Source organism: Anolis carolinensis, chromosome 2 (assembly GCF_035594765.1).
Source record: "Anolis carolinensis isolate JA03-04 chromosome 2, rAnoCar3.1.pri, whole genome shotgun sequence".
Classification (NCBI taxonomy): domain Eukaryota; kingdom Metazoa; phylum Chordata; class Lepidosauria; order Squamata; family Dactyloidae; genus Anolis; species Anolis carolinensis.
The window spans coordinates 266,152,692-266,179,749 of NC_085842.1; the positions used below are offsets into that span (position 1 = coordinate 266,152,692).

The window sequence follows — 27,058 nt, forward strand, 5'->3', positions numbered from 1 at the left end:
AAATTATCCAACAAGGTATAGACCCTTTTTAAAGTTTGTATTTGGTTAGGACTGCATCTCAGAGGATTGATCAATATTGAATACAATTAGGGGGGTATTAATATTAGGGAAATTTATTCTGTGTTCCATTTGTACTGGGAAAAATGTGGATGTGGAAATTGTATTATCAATTCTGTAAAAATTAAAATAGCAATTATAGGAGAACCATGAACCTATTTGGACCCCCCCCCCCCCATGCCATGTTATGCAAATTAAATCTTTATATTTCTCTATGAAGCAAAGTGTGTTTGCTGCTGAAAGATGTCATGAGGGGAAAGTGCTAAATCCTCCCTATCTTTATCATAGACTTGATCTATTTACATCCACTTTCATGCAGCTACTTTTAGCTTTTTAAAAATAAAATAAAATTTGAACTTCTAGTTACAGATCTCCAGCTGTCATTTAATTTGAGCAAGTGTGCTAATATAAATATGTAACACACTAAAAGAAAAAATATCTTTCAAGACAGAGGAGTAATTGCTCATGATTGTAGTGATCTGTTTTGTTTTGTTTTTCATATTCTGCAAGCTATAATTAGTATGGTATTATAAGTGCCTTCAACTCCCATCAGTACTTACTGTTTCTGTATATATTCCCTACAATGTCTTTACCTCCCAAAGCCCAGATAACAGCAAAATCAATTTTCTTTTTTGCTTATTTTTGAAGCAGTAGGTTTCTAGAAGCCAAAGGGGGTTAGGGGTACAAAATACCCATAAAAGTGGGGAAAGACTGAGTTGTCTTTTTAAAAAAGAAAATTAACCTCAAGAAACACTTCAGGTCCTCCAGCATAACTCTGTAGCCACATTCTGTCAGAGGTTGACCACAGAGTTACACTGCAGGACCTAGAGGTTCCTAAAGAGACCATATTAATCAAATAAGTAAATAATCAAATCCACAAGTTAAACTTGCCAATGTGAAAGACTGACTTTATTTGTTTTTTTAATCTGTTTTAATCATAATTCCTGCCACACTGATACAGAATCAGTCAAAGCATTATCTATGATTTAATTTATTTCCTCCCAAATCAGTTGTATTTTGATATCGTATTCATCACTAATTTACTCAATCTCCAAATAACTTGATATTTTTTCTACAAATAGTGATCATTGCCATGGCTGATGTTTTAAGAGTCACCAAAATGCAGGACTTGAGTACTCAAACTTTACATCCAAAAGTTTTACACTGAAGTCAATAGCTGCATTGGGATATCATGATAAGCCATTGTTTATTGAAACATGAGTGATTTGCAGTAGCCATAGGATTTCATTCTTTTTTAATTTTGGTCTTTTCTTTTTTTGGCACAACTTTCCCCCATTATTGCAAGGATGAGACAAAAGCTTCTAGTTCTGTTTTTCATTAAATTACAATTTGGTGTAATGCCCCAGCCCCAAAATGTAGTTAATCTTAATAGTGCTTTATTGAAATAAATTATCTTCAAAGCCATGATTTGAAATCAGCTTGTTCCAAACCAACCATTGTTAAGATTAAGCTCCATTTGTTGTGTCAGACAGACTGACAACCTGTGATTAATCAAAACCAGAAAGGAGATTTATTTTCCTTGTGCCACATGGAAGGAAAAGGAGGGAGTAAGGGAGGAGAGTGCAGGACCAAGCTTTGCAGTTGCTCATGTCTGTCATTATCAACATTCAAATTCACATTAAAAGGAACATTTCTCTTAAATTAGGACTTTATTTTTTGTTTCACATAAATGCAGCTAACTTCTGTTTACTAACTGGATCTAGGATTTAAATAATACTACCATGTTGCATTGAAATACAGGAAGGACAAGGGGAACCCTATTGTCTTCAGTCCTTGGAGACTGCTTTGACAAATCTCAGAAGTATGCTTACCTAAAAAACCCTTACATTTTGTGGCTCTTGGCATGCTTCTGGACCTCAGCCTAAAATTCCACAGCATCATGCATGGGACTATTTGGCAGGTCTAAGTATCCAGCTGTCCCCGCACCTGTCTAAATGCTCCCTTTTACAACGACGACTACTGAATCACCATTTCATCCAGATGGATCAGTTGGCCCCTGATTTGTTTTCGACAGCTGGGTATTTATTTTTCCATTCCCCACTACAACTGTCTCTCCTTGGTGGAAGGAAAAGCCCTCTATTGATTTTTGAAGAGAACTGGCTAGAGCCAGTGAAAGCTACATTTATATCTCATAGCACTAGGATTTGAGGTCACCCAATGAAACCGATCTGCTCAAAACAAAGATAATGATGTATTATTTTTGCAACAAACAACTTGCACAGCTTTCTCCTTTAAAAATTGTCTATGTTCATTAGGTGAGCTATGATTCCCAGGACAATTATTAAGCAACATCACTTGAAAATGGCCTTTAATCCTAATTAGAATTTATCTCTGTTTACTGAACGTAACTATCTGGTGAGTCAGGCTTCAATACTTGATGCATAAGAGAAGATATTTCATTGAGAACTAGTTAAACTGTTTATGAAAATCATTTTTTACTTACAATACTGAAATGTCATTCACAAACTTCAAAGCAAAATCACCTTGAAGTCTCCCAAGTTGTTTTCAAATACAATCCACAGGGATTTGCTGCAACAGGAAGTAAGGCAAAGAATTGGTTAAAAGTTCTATTACAAAGTCATATGAGAATTCAGACAGAAATGTTTGTGGATTAATTCAGTGCACATAGGTGAGAACAGTACAAAGATAGTAGAAAAATGACCTACCAAGAATGATAATGCAACAGAGTTTTTGTGTGTGAAGATCAGCCCAACATTCAATGTGTATGAGAACCAACTGCCATGCCCACTGCACTATGCCCAGATCTGTGCAAAGTAAGGACTTCGGTGGTTTTTTTCTTCATTCATGTTAATCTTTGCATAGAAAGGAAACCCATTGTAGCCACTTCGCACAAGTTTTAGGCCAGTCATGTATTAAACAATTCACCTGATATCCACAGATGAAAAGAAACATAATGCAAATGGGTACATGGATTGGCATGTAGTTAAATGGCACCACATGAACAGAATCCTAAATCCATATTGGTAACTTTCAACGCTCATCGCTGCCCCTAACATTTTATCATGTCTCTGTTGCCCATTTGGAACTGTACTGGGCAAGGGAAAGGGGAATAAGGCCCTGCTGCTGCTCTTCCTTCTCTGGTCTGCCTAGGAATGTACGGGTAGCCAGTGGAGCTGGTTTAATGAACTTGGAAAATGTAATGTTGGCTTTTGAAGCTGGCTCCTTCAGTAAAAAAGTGCTTGGGAAACAAAAATGATATTGTTACCACAAAACCCTACAAGTCTTCATTTTGTAGTTCCACTTAATATTTCAGCATTTTTTGCATATTGGTGTGAAAGGATACAAAAAGTTGAGCTGGAAGAAAGCAGCAATATATTTTGCATATAACTGGGTTTTAAAAACAAGTTCCTGTACTGGAGAGGCCAAGATTTGTCAGCTCTGTCTTAATGCTTCTCTTCATACAATACACACAGTTAGGTAGCTGATGATGTGATGACAGAATGCAACATAAAGTACCTATTCTTCTGTTGTAGAGGCTCTCTGTGAGCCGTGCCAAGTTTGAATGATCTGCCTAATCCTGTGGGTGAAAAAGGTTTACTATAAAAAACCTCTGTGGCTCTGTGGAAGCCTTACCTCTACCATTCTGGTTTTTCCAGAATAGATTTATATTTGTCCAAAGTGCTTAAAAGAAGGGGAAGTAAAGAAATTGAATTGTTAATATACAAAAGATACTTAATTTAGTTGACTTGAAATATATTTGTTGAGGCCTGAAAACATTGCTAGAACCAAACAATAAACATAAATCTATAAAAACAGCAAAACCATATTTTATTTCATTTTACTTATGAACCAAAGCCTAAGATTCAGCCCATCCCTTTCATTTTGCAATTATTATAAATAAGATGTATCTCAGAAATTTTTTAATTTATTTTGCATGTTAAGTGATGTATTAGAGCCTCCTGTTTTGTACTGGCAAACTACAGCTTTTCAGGCCTCATCTATACTGCCATTGTAAATGCAAATTGAATTTGATTATATGGCAGTGTAGACTAATATAATACAGTTCAAAACAGTTCAGTCTGTATTATACTGTATTGGTCTATGGCTGGATCTAGAGCCCTTCCACATAAGCCTGTGATGGGTTTCAGATTAACCTGAGGTAACCAAATGATGCAATTTCTAGGATTTCCTGATTTACTCTGGATATCTGGATTGAAAACACCTGAAAAGATCAGGACCTTTTGTGATCCTGGGGACCAATCCCCATTGCCATCCTGATTCTTCTGTTACAATTGAGGGAAAGTATTTGCAACATTATAACAAGAAGGAAACAAGTTAAAACAACTCAGCTTTTTAGTCTGTAAAGTTCAGGTATATTTCAAAAGATTCCTCAAGTTGTTTTCCTGGAGTATTGCAAAATAAATCCCTTTTCAGAGAAGGTATTGACCATAAAGAAATCTGCATTGGAATTGCATGTTCTGTTTTCCAGCCTACACACATTTCTTACGCTACCTGACCAGACCATTCCTGTTGTTTGTAGGACCAGAGGGTTCTTTCACTAACTACATGGTTCTCAACCTTCGTAATGCCACAACATCTTAATACAGTCCCTCATGTTGTGGTGACCCCCAACCATAAAATTATTTTTGTTACTGTTTCATAACTAATTTTGCTACTGTTATGACTCATAATGTAAATATCTGATATGCAGGCTATATTTTCATTTACTGGACCAAATTTGGCACAAATACCTAATATGCTCGAATTTGAATATTGGTGGGGTGGGGAGGATTGATTTTGTCATTTGGGAGTTGTGGTTGCTGGGATTTATAGTTCACCTACAATAAATGCATTTAAGTGCATCCTGAACTCCTCCAACGATGAAATTGAACCAAACTTGGCACATAGAACTCCCATGAGCAACAGAAAATACTGGAAGGGTTTGGTGGGCACTGACCTTGAGTTTTGGAGTCGTAGTTCACCTGCATCTAGAGAGCACTGTGCACTCAAACAATGATGAATCTGGACCAAACTTGGCACGAATACTCAGTATGCCCAAGTGTGAACATGGATCTTGACATTTGGGAGTTGTAGTTGCTGGGATTTATAATTCACTTACAATCAAAGAGCATTCTGAACCCCACCAATGATAGAATTCGGCCAGACCTCCCACACAGAACTTCCCCATGACCAACAGAAAATACTGGAGGGATTTGGAAGGAATCGATAGAAATTTAGGGGAAATGTAGTTCACCTACATTCAGAGAGCACTGTGAACCCAAACAATGATTGATCTGGACCAAATTTGACACAAATACCTGATATGCCAAAATCTGAATACTGGGGTTGGGAGAGGGAGGTTACAGTTGATTTGGTGGGAGTATTCGCCATCTGTTTCTAAAAAGGAAGAGAAGGACAGGCTGAGAGATCTTCAGCCTTCTCTGCCGAAGGGGCTCTTCAGACCATCAGAAATATGTGTTTTCTGATGGTCTTGGTGACCCCTCTGACACCCCCTCATGACCCCCTCATGGTCCCAATCCCCAGGTTGAGAAACGCTAATGTAGATGATCCTTGTATATAAATTACTGGACCTTGACAGGCTTGACCTCAATTCAAACTCCATTCAAACAAACACATACTACTGTTCCGGTTTGGGTAGTCCCAACTCTCTGTCCTAGTTTTTTTTTTCTCCTCCTTCCCTTTATCCCTTTTGGTTTTTTGTTTTACTCCATTGCTTCAAATTGAGTTCAAACTGCAAACATGCTCGTTTCTCAAGGGATCGTTTTTCGTTTTTCCTACAATTTGAAAAAGAACATATTTCAAGGGGCACATCTGCACTGTAGGATTAATGTTGTTTATCAACACTTCAACTGCCATAGCTCAATGCTATGGAAGCACGGGATTTGCAATTTTATAAGGTCTTTGGTCTTTTCTACGAAAGAGTATTGGTGCCTCACCAAACAATAATGCCTATGATTCCATAGCATTAAGCCCTTCCACACAGCACAAAAGAAACAGTAGAGAACGGGTTAAAAGGGGGGGGGGGCAGACGATGTTTGTGCTAAATGCGCGATTAATTCCAGAAACGAGGGGAAAGCCCAATTCAAAAACGTCTTCCTTTACAAGCTGATTTTCCCATAATTATGTGGCCCTGCAGTCATATAAAGTTTGGGATTTCCCACTTTGCGCCCTGTAGAGACTGCTTCCTGCCTGTGCCGGTTTTAAAAAACTCGAACAGCGGATCAGCTGTTCAGGCTCCCACAGAGACACAGCTGATTTCCAGTTGGTTTCAAGAGAGGAAAAGTGGAGAGCCATTAGAGGTCTCTGAAAGTGTTTGTTTTAAACTTTATAATATTCCAATCCCCCCAAGCCCTTAAAATAAAATAAAGCAAGCCACCATGCCTCCTCTCCATCAGACCTCCTGGCACATAGGAATGGGGAAAGCACAAAAACCCGCTTTGGCGCACATGTCTGTCATATCTAGAAGTGCCCTAATTGTTTTGGATTAACTCCCAGAAATCCCAGCCAGTTTACCACCTGTTTGGAATTGGAGTAGAAGTCCAAAACACCTGAAGGGCCAAAGTTTGTCTATGCCTGCTCTAGAGTCAGTCACAGTTATCTGCATATTAAGTATCTTTCACTCCATAATCAAACCAAAAAATAAATATTTTGGAGTTTTTTATTCTCTCATTTTTTTTTATTAAAGTTATTGGGCAAGAGGTTTCTGTAAAGTTCTGTAAGTATGTAGCTTCTGTGGATTCACTTGCGAAGTGCTACTTCTGTCCTGTATTTTCCTCCCTGCTACTAACTTATTTTTGTTCTTGTGTGAGTCATTAATCACAAGGCAGCTTACCTCAAAGTGTATTTTCTCAGAGTTTATCCTTAAGGGAAGGAAAATAAAACCAGGATATTGTTTAAAATGTATGTATGAAGTAAAACAATTAAAGAGTAAAATATGTTTTTCTTATCATGAGGTTGCTGCAAAATATCTATTTCACCCCATTCACTTTCCCCTGCCTGCAACTGTAGAAGGGTGTAATGCTTTATTTTAAAAGTCTATATCTTAATTGCCAAATTAATTACTGCAGTGTGTTCAGCAAGATAAATGATTAAGAACCAACAGTCTCTGAGAAATGGCATGCTAAAATAAAACGGGGCTTGTTAATGCTTTTTTTGGCACAAAGAAAGAACACATAGGTATCTCGTATTAAATGGTGTTTGAAAAGGACAAGTTAGCACTTTGTTTGCCAAATGGACTTTCAAACGGCAGCATAGTAACAAAGACCGACTTTCTCTGCATAAATCTGGAATGATGGACACGTTTCAGCAAAATAGTTTCCTTCAAAAAGATAATCTTTGGCAAGCAGCATCAAAAGCTTAAATTCTGGAAAGGACAAAAAAGAAACCCCCATCTTCACACAGATTTATCCTGTAGGCCAGCACCTCCATAAAATGTGCCTTGGACATCAGGAGACGGTGTTTTGTGCAAAAGCATTTTTTAACCAAACTGAAAGTTGCCTGCTTATGTATTCTTTTATTTTTTTTTTTAAAAAAAATAAAGATTTAGCTGCTCTTAAAAAGCGAATAAAAGGAATATATGCCTGGAATGTGACAGGTAGGAGGTAAAAGTAGTTTTTGCTTTTAGAAAGTTTCATTCACCCTTATTTTACTGCAGCTTGGAGCATTGGTTTTTACTGTGTCTAAATTTATGGTCCCATATTTTTATAGTAAATTCTCATGACACATTCCTTGTCCAACATCCATCAAACACACCCCTCACCCCATGAGGTCATGATTTATAACTCATAGGAGTTTTAATCCGTCTCATAGATATTCCCTCAATCCCTTGTTAAACCTAAATAGTGCTTTTAACCATATAGCCTGGACTACCATCTTGCTATATATATGTACTTGCATATAATTCAACCTCATGAACAGGTTTTGGGGACAAAATTATGGATTTTGATATGACCTGTGGGTAAATTGGGGGTTTTTCCATGGAGAGGGGGAAATACCAACATCTTTTTAGGGAGTCAACCGCCCCTGGCTGCTACTGCAATTTTCCCCACCCAGATATTAAAAAATGCCAGAATCAGTACCATGGTAGCGTGAACGGAGAGGTATCTTTTATGTTCTCCCAGGTCAGAGAAACTGTGTGTTGCAACATATGAGAGTGTTGGCAGAATTGTGTAGGTGTGAACGTAATGAAAAATTACAAAAATCTTGGAAATGTATGTGATTGCCTTACAAATCATATATTTCTCAAAATCTAAATGAAAGATTTTTTATTATACATGTCGTTTCCCCATACATTTGTTATTACAATTTATGTATGTGTCCATATCCCTTATAAGGAGTTGGTTTAACCAGTTTGCTAGTAAAACTGAATTACTGTGTCATGAAATGATGCATATGAACAATGTGTGTCACCAACATTAAATGTTTGGAAAGCTCTGCTTTAACCTTTTTGCCACCTCACTCAGAGAAGATGGATTCTTTTCAATAAGAGTACAGAGCTGGCTTGTTTTCTGCTGCCCTGGAATATAGGAATTGGAGCAATGGGTTCAAATTGCATGAAAGGAGATTCCACCTAAACATTAGGAAGAACTTCCTGACTGTAAGAGCTATTCAGCAGTGGAATTGTTTGCTTCTGAGTATGGTGGAAGCTCCTTCCTTGGACACTTTTACACAGAGGCTGGATGGCCATCTGTCAGGACTACTTGGGTGGTGCTTTTTCTGCATTGCAGTGGGTTGGACTAGATGTCCCATGTGATCTCTTCCAACTCTATTATTCTATGATTCTATGTACAGTATCACAAGGCGAAAACTCTGTGCTAATTTACTTTTTTAAACTACTGATGCTCATGCCCTCCAGAGATATCATTGTTACCCAGTTACAATACCACTTCAAATCTCATGGTTTCATCTCTATATGCTACAAACATCCACTGTTGTTTTTGTTGCTGCTGGTTTTTTACAGTCACTGGTTGTGTTTTAATTACAGTGGTATTGTCTGATACAGTGGGAGATCCAAGAGGGTGACACTATGAATTATGGCACTGGGTGACACCAGCCCCAGTGATGCCACTGGAGCAGCTTAGCCAACCTGATTCATATGAGAAAGTTTCTTTGACAGAGAAAATAATAACAGCAGTAACAAGGGCAAAGTATTTCCTGGTAGCTTCATTATATGATAGTTTCTAAACAATCTCCCAGGATTTTGGCACTACTTTATATTAGCATTCATTAGGTTTTGCTGTTGGATGTTTATCTTCTCTTACAATTAATATATTATTTCATAATGAATACCTAAAGATGAGAATCCTGTTTGTGACGTCTTGGTTTTCTTAGGCTGATTTTTGTGGCTATGTATGAGTTGACAGAAAGCTCTTATGCCCCCATTTGTCTTTCACAGGGTGAAGTGAAGAAATAGTCTCCCAGCTGAACTACTATGAGGTCAGAAGCCTTGCTGCTATATTTCACACTGCTACACTTTGCTGGGGCTGATTTCCCAGAAGATCCTGAGCCAATCAGTATTTCGCATGGCAACTGTGAGTATGAAAGGAAGGAAAACTGTCCTACGATTTCTTTCCCCCAAAAGTATTTTTTAGTTTCTGTAAGCCGCCTTGAGTCCCTGATGGATGGATGGAATGGTTTATTATTGGTCGTAGAAATTTAAAGTTCCAAATTTTAATGGACCCTAAATGGTTGTCAGTGAATTTGATGTCCTGCAAAACAGTAAGCCAAAACTTTTTGGGCAGGAGTCAGTTTATTACTGCAGAAATGTGAGTTTCTTTAGTTTGCACCTCTAACCCACACTCTTCTTCGACACAGTGTTCATTGCTCTGCAACAAAAATTATAACTTCATCTCAAATCAGCTGAGCCAACAACATATGAGATACCAAAATTCTTCACATAACTAAGAGGCTTAGCAAGTGCTAGCTACTCCCTAATAAGAAGAATTAGCTATACCATTGCAGAAATCCATAATCAATTAGATGACATAGTTCTTTTAGCCCTGAAATAATTTCTCATTTAACTAATTTGCCATCTATTTATTTGTGTCTGGATAAAAATAAACATACATAGCTCAGCCTTTGCAATTCTAATGTGAAACAGAACTTTAGAAAACAAATAGTTTTCATTCTATTTCTTTCAATTGCTTAAGTGGCAATCTGCCTGGAGGAGCATTAGCAACATTCTACCACTATGAAGACTTGAATATGTGAAAGAAGATAGCTTTTACAATATCTGGCTGTACAACTACAGTCATAAAATGCTTTAAATAAAGCCTGATTGTCATGATTGCCTTAATGACCTCAAGTACTTTGAGACAGCCCTATACACTGGGAAGTGTGTAGTGCTTAACCAGGATTTCCTCCTTATAAATTTGGTAACATATGCTGGGTCAGAATCTTCATTTTTGATAACTTTAAAGTAAGAGTAAAAAGTTTAGGGAGAATACTGAAAATATTCAAAGCCACCACCTTTTTTTTTAACAGCCAAATGCATAGAAATTATATATTTCAGTCCTTTCCCAAGAAACAGTTCTAGTCTCAAGCTGTGGTGAGAGGGAATGACAAACACACACACAAGTTGTAAAATAAAATGTGATCTACTGTACACTAAATCAACTTTGGGTAATTTGCACATGACGTAATTCTGCCCTCTAGAGTATTGCCTTATCATCTTTTTTTCTTCTCATTCTCATTTCTGCATACAACTGTTTTGAGACCTATTGCTGAGTGTGCCAGAGATACCAACTCCCCAAACTTTACTTGCCTTTGTCACCATCACAGGGTATCTCAAGTTGGGAAAATGAAGGGTTCCATATACAATGATTTTTGTTGACCCCCTTGAAAATGCTCATGGCATTGGACTGTGTTTTTTCTTTCACTGTCAAAATCACAGATAAGTGGATTAACAATAAACATTGATGAAAATGCTATAGATATAAGCCACAATACTGATTCCTTCATCCTAGGAACTAAGAGGAAAATACGGTAATTCTATTAATTCATTTTGGTTTATTTTATAGTAGGATCCTACTATAAAAATATTTGCATTTTGATGGCACAATCTAAACATAAATTCAGAACTCAGTTTTGGGGTTATTTTGGGCTGTTGTGTTTGTATTTGTTGTTGTACTGAGGCATTGAATGTTTGCCTTTTTTGTTTGTTGGAATCCACCCTGAATACCCTCGAGGAGAAAGGGAAGAATATAAATAAAGTTGTTGTTGTTGTTGTTGTTGTTGTTGTTAGATGGAATGTATTAGATTTCCTGCTTCTTGGCAGGGGGTTGGAATGGATGGCCCATGAGGTCTCTTCCAATTCTACTATTCTATGATTCTATGATCAGCCTTTCTCAACTGTTTAATCCTGGAAGGATACTTGAAATAATTTTCAAATGTCTCAGAACCTCTGCCTAAAGATAATTATCTACACCCCAAAAAAAGTTTTTTAACATGCTTCTGCTGAGTAACACAACTCATTTGTGTTACACAGCACTTTTGCTTGAACTTCCTAAGTGTTGACCAGCCATTTCCTCTGGTGTTATGTGTATCTTAGATCTCATTCGTTCAGCGATTTTTTTTATGATGGAAAAAAGAGCCATTCCTATTATTAATGCAAAGTTCTGATGCAAAAGTAAGCAGCAGTAGAATGGTATCTGATATTAGCAAGATGTTGACCAGTTTGTAATGCTTTGTTTCAATGAATAAAGAAAATGGCTATTTCAGTAACACATGGCTTCCTGTGTAATATCCCTCTGCAGTTTGAACCCTATATTTTGAACTTTGTAGAAATGTGAAGCCACAGTAGCAAATCCTATTGAAATGAAGGATTTCTGGCCCAAGACTCACGCTGGAAGGCCTACAGGAGACATATTTTGTTGTATGTGGATAAATGATACCTAGGATACTGGTCTGGTGGATATGAGGATTGGACTGGACTGATAAATCACCTCTGGTGAGCATAGTCCAGCTATTTAGAACTTGGCAAAAATTTGAAAATATGCTGGGGTAAAAATTTAATATCTGGAATATATAAGAACCCCTTCCCCATACCTTTGTAGTTCTTTCCAGATATTTTGGCTTTTAAACTCCACCATCCTTAGCCAGGGTTGAAGAATTATGACAGTTAATCTCATCAATGTCTAGAGATGATGGCAGTTGGTCTAAAACATCTAGAGATCACCAGGTTAGGAAACGTTTTCTCAAATCTTATAGTAGATTTGTATCCTTTAATGAAAAAATTACATTTAAATATATATGCGTGTGTGTGTCACATTTATGATTATTGAGAAATAGGTGTGCATGAGCTATGCAGTTTATGCATTACTAAATTGAGCTATGTGTTGCTTTGTGATCCCTATATGCTGGAGAGGGGGAGGAAATACATACATGTTAGACCACACAGCTTGTGACAAGGACTGAATAAAGTATATTAATTTACTTTTATTGAGTAGCTCCATTTATGCTTGGACATTCAGGAGCTCTTCCAGCACTGGGCCTTATTGCAACAGAAGTATCCACATATGACTTGGAACAGTAGATGTAAAATTGAGAGTGGATTCTCCAAACCCATGGCAACAGTTTTGCTACCTCTTACCTTGCTCTGTCATGTGGCTGTGCTGGCTAGGGGACTCTGAATACTGAGATTCAAAAACATATTACAGTGTTCCCCCACTTATCGCTGGGGTTAGGTTCCAGGACCACCCGCAATAAGTGAAAATCCGCAAAGTAGGGGCACTATATTTATTTTAATATTTATACATTATTTTACACGATTTTAAGTCTTTATCAACCAATTGTGTATTGATAAATCGCCTCCTTCTCCTCCTGTTGCCACTTGGGCACATTTTCTCTCCCTTTGGCTTCTCCTTCCTCCCTTCCCTAAGCTGTAAATTGTAATTTTTTATGATTTATAATAATATTTTAGAGTTTATTGAAAAACCGCAAAACAGCAAATCCGCGAAAAGTGAACCGTGAAGTAGTGAGGAAACACTGTATTGATTTTTCAATCTTTGAGCTCTAGATATCTTTTCCTGTTTTTCTTCAAATGTTCTCTCTTCTTTTTACAGATACAAAACAGTATCCGGTATTTGTGGGTCACAAGCCAGGACATAACACCCCGCAAAGGCACAAATTGGACATCCAGTTACTCATGATCATGGAAAGAACCCTCTACATTGCTGCTAGGTCAGTCCTTCTCTGTGCCCAATTTATTTTTCTCCACAACACAGACAGAGCCCTTTGAATTGACATTATGAATTTTTTTAATTGTCTTGATTTTTTCTTCATAATTCAAGGCAAAATGAGTGACACATTTGAGCAGGCATGGAACCTTCCAGAATTATGGCATTCTGCAAATGAATCATTGTGGGCTTTAGTTTCATCCCTAATTCTTGTTAAGCACATTTCTAAGTCAATTATGCATTATATCCACATTGCCACTGTTTTCCTTGTTGACTTTCATAACATTTACCATTAACCTCCATGTACATGGTAGTTCCTGCATCAGAGACAATTTGTGTTTTATAATGGCTAAATGGGATATCCTCAAAGGTAATTTTGTAAGTTGATGTAGACTTCCCCTCTCACGCTCATGTAGTACAAAGTTGAAATGAAGTTGAGCCTTTGGTTTAGCTCACAGGGGCACAACCTGGAGCAAAGTGCACCTTTACACCCACTTTGTTGAGTTTCTCACTAAATCCAACCACTCTGCCCCCACGCGCACACTTGCACACGCACACATTTCCAACCAGTTCTATGCAAATCATTCTTTCCCCACTGCTGCTGGTAACAAAGAGAGAGTAAATTTTATCAGCAGTGATGGTGAGATGAGGGAGGTGGAATTAAGGTTCCCTCTCTCCCGGTGAAGAAGGATGTTTGCAGGAATGTTTATATGTGTGGCTCATAAGTTGGCATCATATACTATGGATGGGGCTGAAAATAGAACCAATGTTTTTTTAGTGAACATTCTTTAGCTGTTAGGGGACAAAAGGGGCAACGGAGAGAGCTATTTCAGAATCACTGTACATCAAGTGAATGGTACTGCCTTTAGTGACATGATTATAAGCAATCGTCTGACTAAAAGAAGGAAAGCTTATGCCCAAAAAGAGAGAAAGAAATGTGAGTATAGGACATGATAAGAAGGCTACCTTCTTCTCCTTGCTTTATGTGGTTTTCTATATTTTCTGGCGAAAATTCTATATAGAGACTGGAAGGGAGGGAGAAAACAGTGTAAATGCACCTCAGTGGAATTGCACTATATTCTACAGTGATACAACTTTTTGTGCAATGAAGGCCATGTTGTGCTCACCCATTTCTAAATGAAAGATTACCTCCCCACTTATTGAGTCAAAAGTGAGAGATAGGAATGGGGGTAGAAACAGAACAATTCATTCTATTGGCGGTCACATCTACTGAAACTCTGCGTGGCTCTTGTCGTCTCTTTCAACTCTATGATTTTATGATGCCGAGGAGGCACACCAACCTGACTAACTATTTTTACATTGAGTAACGCTCCAACAAGATCCTAGCTCCCCCCGCCCCTCCAAGAAGGTGTGTTATCATATTTAGAATGTACAGAGTTGTGTTATATGTATATATACAATGAGTTACATTGTCTGTCCAGATAGGACTTCATGTAGCAAAGTCTTCCTTCATAATTCAAGGCAAGAGGAGTGACACCACCAGAATATGATGGAGGCTCCTTCTTTGGAGGCTTTTTAGCAGAGGTTGGATGGCCATCTGTCGGGGGTGCTTTGAATTTGATTTTCCTGCTTCTTGGCAGGGGGTTGAACCAGATGGCCCTCAAGATTGTCTTCCAACTCTATGATTCCTGGTTATTGGTCTTTGGAGGCTGATGCCTTTGGCTGCTGTAATCACCTCAGTTCACCATGTATGGCAATTGCTGGGATATCCAGATCATTTTATTTGTACACAACTAATTGCCTCTTTTGAAGGATACATATATTGCATGAGTAAATATTCAAAGTAGAATTAAATTTCATGACATTGGGATTTTCAGTGTAGAATGTTGAGAGAGTGCAAGAAAAAGGATATGTGTATGCTTCTTTTTTAAGTGTTTGGCAAATCTGAAGTTAAATATTTTTGTGGAGATTAGTTCCTGAACAAACCTTTATCTGTGTGGTCACTTTGCTATCCTATGCATGAATTGCTGTTGGGCATGCTACATCAAACAACCATTTAGAGATCCCAGGAAAAAATCACAACTCCGAGCCAAACTTTTTCTACATTAGGAAGTTAAATGTAGTTTGTGTTGGATATGAATATCTGTTAGCCACCAGAATTGCTTCTGTACAAGTCAGTTTCACAACACATCCCTGTCATTCTTTCTCTATTTGCAATCCTAATTGTATGAGTTGATCTAAAATGTTCTTTTATTTCACTAACATAGATTCAGAAATGTAGTTGTATAAGGACCAGTTTATCTAACCTAAGTAGCAGTTAGTCTGTTTATTGGTTTCCTGACTGTGAGAAACTGGGTATCACAACATGCATAACAATACTGTGCATTGCTTGTTCATATGTAAAATTATTTGACCTTGCATTCAAGTGATTTGGCCAAAATCCTAGAGTAGACTTGTTGAATGCTGACTTAATGTTCAACAATTGATTCAATGGGTTTATTCCCCTTATTATTTATTTATTTATTTATTTAATTTATATACCGCTCTTCTCCCCCAGGGGGACCCAGAGCGGTCTTACATAATGGCAAGATTAATGCCCCATATAATACAAAATATAGTAAAACAAACTATCGTAAAAACTTAAAAACCAATATTATACCCCATTTAAAACAGTAAAGCACTGTGTGGCCATTACAACAGGGCCAGTAGCATTGGGCCAAAAGTCAGAGCCAGTCTGTATTCAATTACACATTAATCCAGCGAATACATCAGATTATATCGACCGTATCTTAGGATGGGCCAAAAGCTTGGTCTCACATCCAGGTCTTCAGCTGCTTCCTAAAAGACATGAGTGAGGGGGCTTCCCTAATCTCCCTTGGCAAGGAGTTCCACAGGGACTCCCAAGTCAGGGTTTCATGTGTGGTGATGCCCTCATGCCACCAGTTTATGGTAGATGAAGAGACAAGTTAATACAAGATTTCCAATAGTCAATAGTCTTGTAGTTGTTTTTCTAGATTTTGCAATGATAGAACTAAACATATAGTCATTAGATGTAACCACCATGAAATTAGTGAGTATAGAAATCAATTTAGCTCAGGGATAGGAAAAGTGCAGCCCACTAGCCACTTGTGATCCAGAAGGCTGTTTTTGACACACACAAAGTCTCCAGCACCCACAAAATATCTGGCCAAAATATTTGTGGGGAGTTCTTTTAGAAGCCTCCCCACAATCACCCAGAGTGTGTTGGGACAATGTTGCCATGTTTTCTGTACCCCTGGAATATTTTTTGCATTTTTCCAAATACTAGGTAAGCTTTGTCATTCTGGCAGTTGTAGCCATCAAAAATTATGGCTGGCACCCTGTGAGTGAATTCCGATGGTGTAATCTGGATTTAGACATCACAACTTTTTTGTCATTGTAGAGATCAGAATTGTGTTCTCACTTAGCAATAACAAGGAAGCTCCTCAGGTCCTGGACCAGTGCCTGGTCGCTGTTATGGACTGGATGAGGGCTAACAAGCTAAAGCTCAATCCTGACAAGACAGAGGTCCTCCTGGTTAGTCGTGTGACCAATCAAGATATAGGGTGGCAACCTGTGCTTGACGGGGTCACACTCCCCCTGAAGGCACAGGTCCGCAGTCTGGGGGTCCTCCTAGACTCAGCGCTCACACTTGACACACAGGTGTCAGCGGTGGCTGCGAGGCCCTTTGCACAATTAAAGCTTGTTCTAGTTGCGACCATATCTTGAGAAGTCTGACTTGACCAGGGTGGTCCATGCCTTAGTTGCCCCTAGAATGGATTACTGCAATGCACTCTACGTGGGGCTGCCTTTGAAGACAGCTCGGAAACTACAACTAGTTCAAAGATCAGCAGCCAGATTCTTAACTGGAGCCAGATACAGGGAGAGGCCTACCCCCGTTTAAATAGCTCCACTGGCTGCCATTAAGTTTCCGGTCCCAATTCAAGGTGCAGGTAATTACCTACAAAGCCCTAAATGGTTCGGGACTGGCCTGTCTTTGTGACCACATCTCTCCCTACGAACCTGTGCGATCTCTAAGATCTTCTGGAGAGGTTCTTCTCTCACTTCCTTCTCCTTAGCAAGTGCGGTTGGTGGGGATGCAGGAGAGGGCCTTCTCTGTGGTAGCTCCCCGGCTCTGTAATTCCCTCCTCAGGGAGATTAGGTTAGCACCTACCCTCGCTGTCTTCCATAAGCAATTAAAAACATGGATGTTTGGTTGTGCTTTCAATTAGACAAGCCCTTATAACCTGGCCCCTATTCATATTGAAATCTGCCCTCCCACCTTACAGTTGTTTTTTTATCTCAGGACTTTTTCCCTACCTGTTGTCTACCCATGTATTTCTACTTGATTTATACACAAGTTCTAACTTTAATGAGTTGTTAGTCACCCATCAGGCCCTAGGATGGGACCTTCTAAAGGCTCACGGATAATTATTAATCACTTTTAATGTTTTTATAGTTATGCTATTATAACCATGGTATGTCTATTTTGTTTTTAGTTGATACTCGCGTTTAAACTGTAATTTTTATGAGGTAAATGTGACTGATTGGCGTGAGCCGTTCTGAGTCCCTTTGGGGAGATGGTGACGGCATACAAAAATAAAGTTGTTGTTATTATTATTATTATTATTATTATTATTATTATTATTATTATTATTATTATGAGAGAGAAGACAGACAAATGGGGAATGGTTTGGAACTTCTTGCCCTGCTGTTATTGGCTTTTAAAAACAAAAACCTTTATACTGTCCCCAAAGTGTTCCATTCCAAATATCACTCTAAATTCCTTATTGGGCTGGGATCCTGCGTAGTTTCGAGAAGATTTAGAGCAGAGGTCATTTTTATCTTCAGGTGACAAACAAGACAGTGAGTCATCTTCTCACATTAGTGTGAATAAAAATTTATACCTACACCTCTCTTTTTCCTTTGGCAGTTTTAAAGCAAACCCAGACACAGTGGCAAACATGAATCTAATCAGAGGTGTTTATCAAACAACTTTGTAGAGGCATTAATTGAAACAGTTCCTGGCATAAATCCCTGAGCTGTGATATCAGATGTTCGTTTCCATGTTTCTGTGTATCAGTTTTTTAAAAAGTCATCCAAATATAGTGATGTTAAGTATACATTTGTATCCAATTACCTAAAACGATAAAAACAGATGACTATTTGTTGCGGCAACTCAGAAAACCCAGCACTTTACAGGCAGTTCTCTGAATTTTTCCTGGATTTCAGAGAATGGCCTCAGTAGTTTGCACTTTACATTTCCTAGTCAGGTCATGCTCTAGCTTTTCAAAAGAAGAATAGAATTAAAGTTTATGTTTAGCTATAGGTGGTACCCTATACAAATTAGGAACCAGGGATATAACACTCTCATTGTAATAAGTGGTAATTTACATCAGTAATAGAGTAGACTGCATTTTGGATTTTTACACTGAACAGGTGAGTAAAGGTTCATGTGCATACCTTTCCAGTTAGCACCTACATAGAACTGGCTTCAGTTTGTGCATATGTTTGATATGTCCACATCCCTCACTGCAACATGATGCCCTGCTTCCTCCTGTCTCCCACTATAAATATTTACCACCCATCATATTAAAATATGGATGCAGAAGGTATTGGTCATTTCCATGTTAGTGAATTGGTGAATGCACCCCAGAAAAGAAGTTGAATCCTCTCCCAAAAATAGTAGTAGTTATCTGGCTCATCCACAGTATTTATACCCTGCCTTTTCTTATAACCTGGGAGCCAAGGAAGCTTGAGGACCTTAGGGTTAGCACCTTTGAATATTGCAGGAGAAGTCACTTGCCACCACTCTTTAGATGAATGGGGCAGTATTGACTCATGGTGCAGGGATGTGATGTAGAATACCAGATGAGACCAGTCTAAATCAGGTGGTGGGAATCATGCATCCTGCTAACCACACCACAACCCTGCAAATTGAGGGTTGTCATGTTCTGTGCTGCCCTTGATGCTCTCAGGAGGTTCATTTGGGTTTTGAGGTCTGTTTCAAGGCCCTTCACCTGAAAGTGATGAGACATGATTTCTGGAAGTCACCACTAAGGCAAAATTGGCCTGCAGACTCTCAATGCCTACCTCACCATGTACCTATGTAAAATATTCCCTGAAGAGAGAAATTTGAAATTCATTGATCCTATCCCTGGTCAGATAATTTATCCGTCTTCAGGGAATCGGAATATGGTTTCTTTCTGTCTCATTACCTCTGATCCTTTAGCTCTGTGGTTCTCAACTTCTGGTCCATCATATGCTTTGGACCTCGGCATCCAGGCTTCCTTAGAACTGATAGCTGAGACTTCTGAGAGTTGAAGTGTAAAACATCCGGAGAACCAAAGATTGAGAACCATAGCTCTAATTGGAGATGCCAGGGATAGGATCTGGAACTTGCTTCCTACAAAACAAGCACTCTGATGTACTGAGTTAAAACAAACGTGCCACAGATGAAGAAAGAGGCTTTTCTTCTTTCACCTGTATCTGACTATTTCATATACATCTTGCTTTTGAAAAGTAAATTTGCATTTCTTTTTTCTCTTCTTTATTTTTTTCCCTTTTGATCTATGAAAGTTGTACATCCCCTCCCCCACTTTAGGATGCACATTCCCCCTTACCTCCCATAATTAAAAGATGTAAAAAGAAGCAGGACTGTGGCTACACCTGCAAAGGATGAAGCCTTCTCCCAGTTCATTATTTAGCAATGTCATATTGTTTTATTGTTGCTGCACTGAGACTACCACTGATAGAGATTTAAGAATAATATCTGGAAAGGCTCTTTCACTCATAACTAGCTTGAAGAAACACTCAGTGAGCGTTTCTTTTCTGTGAGCTGGTAACATGTACTAATAGTTCCCACATGGATCTTCTAAAGTGGCAGTGATTCCTTGGAGCACTTCATGTCATTAAATTGTAAGCTGTGAAAGGCCCTGGATGGTTAGCCTTACACAGCTATTAAGAGCTGAAGTCTCGAGGGTTGAGCAGCAATTGCTATATTGCTTGTGTACTCTATATTCTTTAAAATACCATAGCGGTGAAGTTTGATGACATGAGACAAGTGTTGGAGACAGAAGGATGGGAAGGGCGAGCAAAGTCTGAATAATTAAATAACATTTCCTTTTATAGATATATGAGAACAGGCATTTTTTTCTCTGCTCCTCTCCTCCTACCAGCTCCATACAAAGCACAACTTTTCCCATGTGTGTTGCACTTTCCCTTCTCCACTGCACTTTTGGATAACCTGAATTCCTTAGAGAAGATATTTGATGACAAGGAGGTGGGGATGTACACACCTGTACCTTCTGTGGCTGTGCAGATCAGATGGCTCCAGTAGATAGCTAAGGGTCAAACACAGGCAGCATTGTTTAAATCTCCTTTCCTAACAGGATTATGCCATGGCAACAATCTGTAATACTGCTGACTGGAAGTGAGAAGAATGGAAGTGTTAGAATTGTCTAGTTGTATAAAGAATAACCTAATTAGCAAGAGCTGCACAGATCCTACAGACAGAAAATGGGAGCAGGAGAGGGATGAGTGAGGCAGTGCCAGAGAAGAGAAAGACGACAGTCCCTTATTCTTAGCCGTTTAACAAAGACTGACTAGTACTTAACAAATCTTCCAATATTTTCCATTGTGTGAGCAGTTACAGTTTACATAACACATATGGAAATGGTTTCTAGTTATCTGGAAATCAAATTTCATTCAGATAGTTCCAGAAATTGGTGTTTCCTTTTTCCAAGTCATTATAAGGAGACATGGTTAGAAGAGAGCTTAGCAACCCAGGCTTGTTTGGAAATCATAGTGCTTTCATTTTTCCTGTCAATTAATGTGTTCTAAAAGAGGGCAAGCGGAACATTTCTTTTTTAGACATTGCCAGTGCATAATAATTACTCGTTCATTTCCAATTTGGATTTATTTATTGGTCTATTTTTCCATAGTCTCATAATAGTGAAAATAGATCAGATGGGGAGGTAGAGAAAGCCACACTGCAATTACAGTACGTATAAAGCTAAAATCAAACTAATGAGTGATTCTCTTCTATTATTGACCCCTGATCACAGTTTAGCCCACAAAGTTGAGCAAATTACAAAGCAACACAGTTTCTACAGAAGACCAAGAAGCATTTAAAATGAAGCATGTATGCTATACAATAAACACACACACACATACACGTCTTTCCAAGTGTGGCATTTTATAAGGCAACCTGCTTCTAGTGAAATAGCAGGCAGTTGAATTGTGAAAGTCTGATTCTGAAAATAATAGTGTTCCATTTCTCCATATAGGAAGAAGAATGTTGCTTCTTATTCACTTATCAGCAAGGGGTGTTTTGTGTTTCATTTCCATCTCTGATTTAACAAAAAGAAATAACAAAAAATAATATTTATAGCAGAGGTTTGTGTATATGTTTAATACTTTCCACAAACATCTGTAGACCCCTATAGAGCAGCACATCAATAAGTTTCAGTATCAATGTTTCCTCCATTGGAGCACAAGGGAGGAATCATTGTTATTTTAAATGAAGCAGATACGGCTTTTTAAAAGAGAGAGAGAGAGAGAGAGATTGAAGTCCTGCAACCTTTTCTTTGCTCCTGTTCAGAGTGGGTCCTACAAGATGTGATTAGACAGATACTTTGTTTTCATCTTGCTTCTCCAGGATGAAAATGCCCTTGTATTTTCCTCGGCACAGAAAGAGGATGGGTAAAAATATCACACCTGTACTGTCCTGCTCCCCGTTTCCAAGGAGAAACTGACAGATAATTTTTTTAACAAAAGAAACCCGTCCTCAGCAAAACAACATAAGCAACTTATGCAAAATGTGTTTCTCCCTGGAGTACATTTTTGAGCTTAATTTGGCTATTAATATTGGGAAAGCAAAAAAGACTTTTAGAAATGATGCTATTCTTGTCAACCTTTCCCATTGTTCATATTGTCAGTCAAAATAGATCTCCCATGAGGCTGGAAAAATAGCCTTTGCTTGTCAAAAGGAAGAAATAAAATCTGGCCTCATTATAACCTTTGATGGCTTACTGTAGCCAACACAAGACATAAAAAATTGAATCCAAACAATAGACACATCTAAACAACAGTTTTTGGAGGACAATTATAATACACAATCCAAAGGAGAACTTTGGTGTAGAATATATTCAAAGTATAGTCAATATCTTGGCACAGAATAAGAACATCTGGACAACACATATTTTGGAACATGACTTATAATATATAGTTCAAGGTTGTCCTTTGGTGTATTGCTGGGCTGGAAGAGTGCCAATACATGAAGCTGAAAACTTAAGTTACAATGGCTAAATGGTTTCCAGGACTTTGATCTAAGTGAATGGCAGGCATGAAGAGCTGCATCCCCCTGAACAAGTTTGCTGCTGCAGAGGTAGCAAAAGAGAACTGGATCTACCATTGTCATTAAAGTGCATGAGAGTGTAGAGCACTAGAGGCGATCATTGCCTTCCAAATAAGAATTCTGCCCTTCTCATGAAATTTTATTTCACTCCCCAAATCTCTGGTATTGCAGTAGGTTCAGTTGCACATTTAGAAAAAAAAAGTTGTGTATCTGGGTGTGAGTCCCACTCCACATCCAACATTCAACAACTAGTCAGACATCATACTTGGAGGGGGAAACCACAGCTATTAACTACAGCTATAGACAAGATTTTGCCCACACATGGGATTGGATCCGGGCTTTGACCAAACCAACTGTTGATTGATGAGCAGACAGATCCAGCCAGGTGCCTTCTCTAAGGAGAACTGGCATGAGAGTACCTGCTGGGCCAGCACAGGTGTGATCTCTCAGCTACCAGTGGTTTATGGCAAGTGTCCACCACCCCACCAGGGAAAATCTATTCTGGATAACACTGCTCCCCAAGTCCCCCAATGGAACCAACTTCAAACTCAAGATTAGTTTGATGAGTTCTATGTTGGAATGTAAAGTAGATTCAGTCTCAATGTGAAGGGGAGTTTCAACACATTGGTATTTTGAAAGATGGATATGATGCATTAAGAATCCACAAAAAATGGCCCATTCTATGAGATATTTCTGGACACTTTTTAAAGAAAATAAATAACTTGTTTTGGTGTGAGAAAAGCCCCTTATGTCTATTGTACAAAAACAGCTTTCATGAAAAACTGTGTTTTGTATCAAGGATACTGTTTTTGGCCCATTCACGTTTTGTGTTCAAATCTCTACTCAGTAATAGAGACTCAGTAGGTGATTTTGAGAAAGTCACACATCCAGTCTCAGAGAAAAGTGATGACTAACCTGCTCTGAACAATCTTGTCAGCAATATATATATATATATATATATATATATATATATAGAGAGAGAGAGAGAGAGAGAGAGAGAGAGAGAGAGAGAGAGAGAGAGAGTATTTTGGAAGCTAGCATAGGGAAGGGTTAACATCCCTGTGGTTTTGTTTTGCTGTCTGTGCCCCTGATCAGAATATTCACTTCACTTTCCGCCTCTGTGGTAATTGGATTTTGAAAAATGTGGCTTGTTGTAGAAACAAGGATTGGTGATAAAGCTTTGGTTGAGATACCCTTTTCCCCTAATATCTTTTTCAGGAGTGAATTTCCTTTCCGAGGGATAGACCTTTCTCACTTCCTGTTGTCTCACCCCCGTTCTTAACTATAAATCATTTTAAGTCAGATATTTGTAACTTGGGGACTGTCCTTACATGAGTATATAGGTTCATTCTTGTTTCCTTCCCCACACATTGGCCCTATTACCACCACCATGTCACCCTTCAGTCTGATCAGGAAGCACTATTTCTGCAATGTAACTGACTTACATTATTTTTCTCATTTTGTTTACAGGGATCATATTTATACTGTTGATATAGACACATCACACACAGAAGAAATTTATTTTAGCAAAGTAAGTAGTATTCAGTCATTTTCAAGTCACAGATTAAAAGAAAAACGAATAATAAATAATGTGAGGGAGGTTACTTTGTTCAGCACAGCTTTCCAAAATTGCTTTTAAAAGGACAGTGATCAAGGAGCATGGTACATATTAATCAACTAGAGGATGCTGGCAGAGCAACCATGTCCACTGTTAACTTCTGATAAGTGTCTTAGCTAAGATTATAAGCAAGTAATATGTGCTGAAATGTGGTCAAATGGTTCATCAAATAACATCTCTTGGTGCTAAATTAATAAATACAGTAATTACTAAATGATGTTACCGTGTATTGAACTGCTTTTTCTGTCGATTTGTTGTAAAACATGATTTTGGGTGAGACAACAGTTTGTAAAATCGTAACATAATTTGACGTTTAATAGGCATTTCTTTAATCCCACCTTATTATCCAACATTTTTGCTTATCCAACATTCTGTCGACCCGTTTATGTTGGATAAGCAAGACTACTGTATTTGTTACTCTGCACCAACTAATCTGTATGTGACCTGCAATTCTTTGTGAAAGATCCGTTTATAGGTACCAGAAGTGAGAGAAATGGCTTAGTTCAGCATTTTGCATCTGGCACTCAGAGAATGATCTATGACATCATATTCAAAAAAAAGTATGCAGTACCTAAATTTAAGGATGAAATGAGGAACCTGAGAAGTAGCAGAGGGGAACATTACATCTACGAAAAATATGTGAATTCTTAATGATGCCAACAACTAAAAAATATGTTTCCTGGCTGGAAATATTGTCCACAGTCTTAATATAATTCTTAGTATTTCAAGACATGGATAATGTATTTAATGGGGCTTTGTTTTATTTGCCAATGCTTTTACATGAAACTACTCAGACAGCATATCTATAAATGGCTCCAGTTCTCAATATTTGCCTCCCACTTAAGTGCCCGTAACTGATCTGCTTCTGAGTGAAAATTCAGTTTACAAAATAACAAATAAGCTTGTCTAGCATTTATTTTCAACCATAAGAGTTCAAAGAATTTCTTCATAGACCAACTGGAGCTAGGCCCATTTGATCAATGACTCTTGTGTAAGTGTTAACTTACTCAGTACGCATTGATTCAGTGCATATACTCTAGTTGTGATTAACAATTGCTTTTACTCCTGGCTGAAGTTTTAAAAAATATGATGCGACCATGCCCATATATCTTCAGTGGTCCATGTAGCTCAGGATTGTTTTTATCCCTGGCAGAATCTCAAGTTTCAAACATAATATTTCATAGCTCCCACAACAGGGATGTAGCCAGGGGGCTTTTGCATGGAAAACATGCACCACATTTGATTGTGGCAAGATTAGACTTATTTTTTTCTCTGTAATAGTAAGGTTCAGACAGTAAACAAAGTTCACCTTTGCTTCTGTAAATGTAGGTTCATAGTTCATAGCAATCATAGTTTTGATTCAGTAATGGTAAACTTGGTTATAAGGGCACACTTCAGAAACATGTATCCATGTGCCAGTATTTTTACATCTTTAAAAAAACACAGATACACAATTGAGAATTGAAAGTGACAAAATCCATTGGGTTTCATATAGAAATCAAGTTGTGCAAGGACACTTCCCAAACCCTATGTGGCAGCTCTTTAGAAAGTTTTATAATGCTGTAGAGCAGGTTTTTATAGTGAGAAGGAGTAAAAATGGGCTCTGACAGAAGCAGATCCAACAGGAAAATTTAATTTAATTGGATAGGCTTATATGTAGATATATATGAATTATTGCACAGTCCATCAAAACAAGAAATGCTAATAACCATTTTGGTATCCATTTTAAATGTCTGCCTCTTCGGTAATGTGTTTACTAAAAAGAGATACACCATATTTCATCACATCTAGTCACACTTTTTCTCCCTTGGGGGGCTTTTTTCACCATGTAGCTGCAGAGAGAGGAGGCGGGCGGGCAAGTTCATTTCTCCCTTCTGCAAGGCAAGCCTCCATATTTGGATTGGAGAAACAAGCAAGTGGGAGAAGTTCCCTTCACATAAGGATGCAACTAGCATGCGATGAATAGTAATATCCCAGTTTTGCTACCCTGAAAATGGGTGTGTGACTATTATGTGAAGGCAGCTATTATGTGATGAAATATGGTACTTCGATACTGATCAAAACTAAGCAGCTAAGGTCTTCAGTTGTTTTGGTAAATTAACCATAGGAAAAGCACAGAAGGTTTCAATACGTTTGTGTTTAGCAGCTAGTTTTCTCTAGGGACTCGTATTTTTGAAATCAAGTGCAACACCTTTAGGCTCTAATTGATTACTTTCTTGATCCTTGCAGAAATTGACGTGGAAATCCAGACAGCTCGATGTAGACACATGCAGAATGAAGGGGAAACATAAGGTAAGCAATTTTCATTTCTCTGGCAGGTGCCACTTTTGTTTAGTTTTCTGACTTTTATCTCAGACTGTTTTCTGTGGTGCCGAATGGATCATGCCATTCAGTTCTTAGCTAGTAATTGCTTTTTCCATCGGCTTATTGAAGCCTTTAATTTGCACAAAAGATAAATTTGCTTCTAATGTGACACAGCATTATGACAGGAGACCAGCAGCATCGTGCAATACTTAGAGAGGAAAGAGATTTGAAATGTTATTAGAAAGGAAAGAGATTTGAAATGTTGAAAGGTGTATTAGCATCATTTGCCATTTTTGATAGCTGTCCATTTCCATTTGAATCTAGCATAATATTGTATCTATATAGGCAGACTTCTTTTTGTAGACTCCAGAACAGCAGAAATTATCATAAATAATTATTACAGTACAGGGCCCTTGGTGTTTGCCTGGATGTGGTTTGAGGACTCGCCAGGGATATCAAAATCCATGGATGCCCACGTATCTTTATACATAGTAGTATAGTAAAATGACATCCCATACATAAGAGGTTTGCTTTGGGATTTTCTTTTTTTTCTTTTCTTTTCTT

The 27,058-nt window shown here is 38.2% G+C and overlaps 1 protein-coding gene across 5 annotated transcripts in view; it reads left to right on the top strand.

The window, feature by feature from the left end:
• Nucleotides 1–27,058, top strand: part of sema6a (semaphorin 6A) — a 193,771-nt gene that overhangs the window by 80,383 nt on the left and 86,330 nt on the right. For all 5 annotated transcript variants that reach the window (XM_008114038.3, XM_003223033.4, XM_008114040.3 and 2 more), the window contains exons 2-5: nt 9,455–9,590; nt 13,122–13,239; nt 24,043–24,103; nt 26,420–26,482. In XM_008114038.3, the coding sequence (XP_008112245.2) occupies nt 9,491–9,590; nt 13,122–13,239; nt 24,043–24,103; nt 26,420–26,482 (342 nt within the window). In that variant the 5' untranslated portion in view covers nt 9,455–9,490. The remainder of the gene's footprint in view (nt 1–9,454; nt 9,591–13,121; nt 13,240–24,042; nt 24,104–26,419; nt 26,483–27,058) is intronic.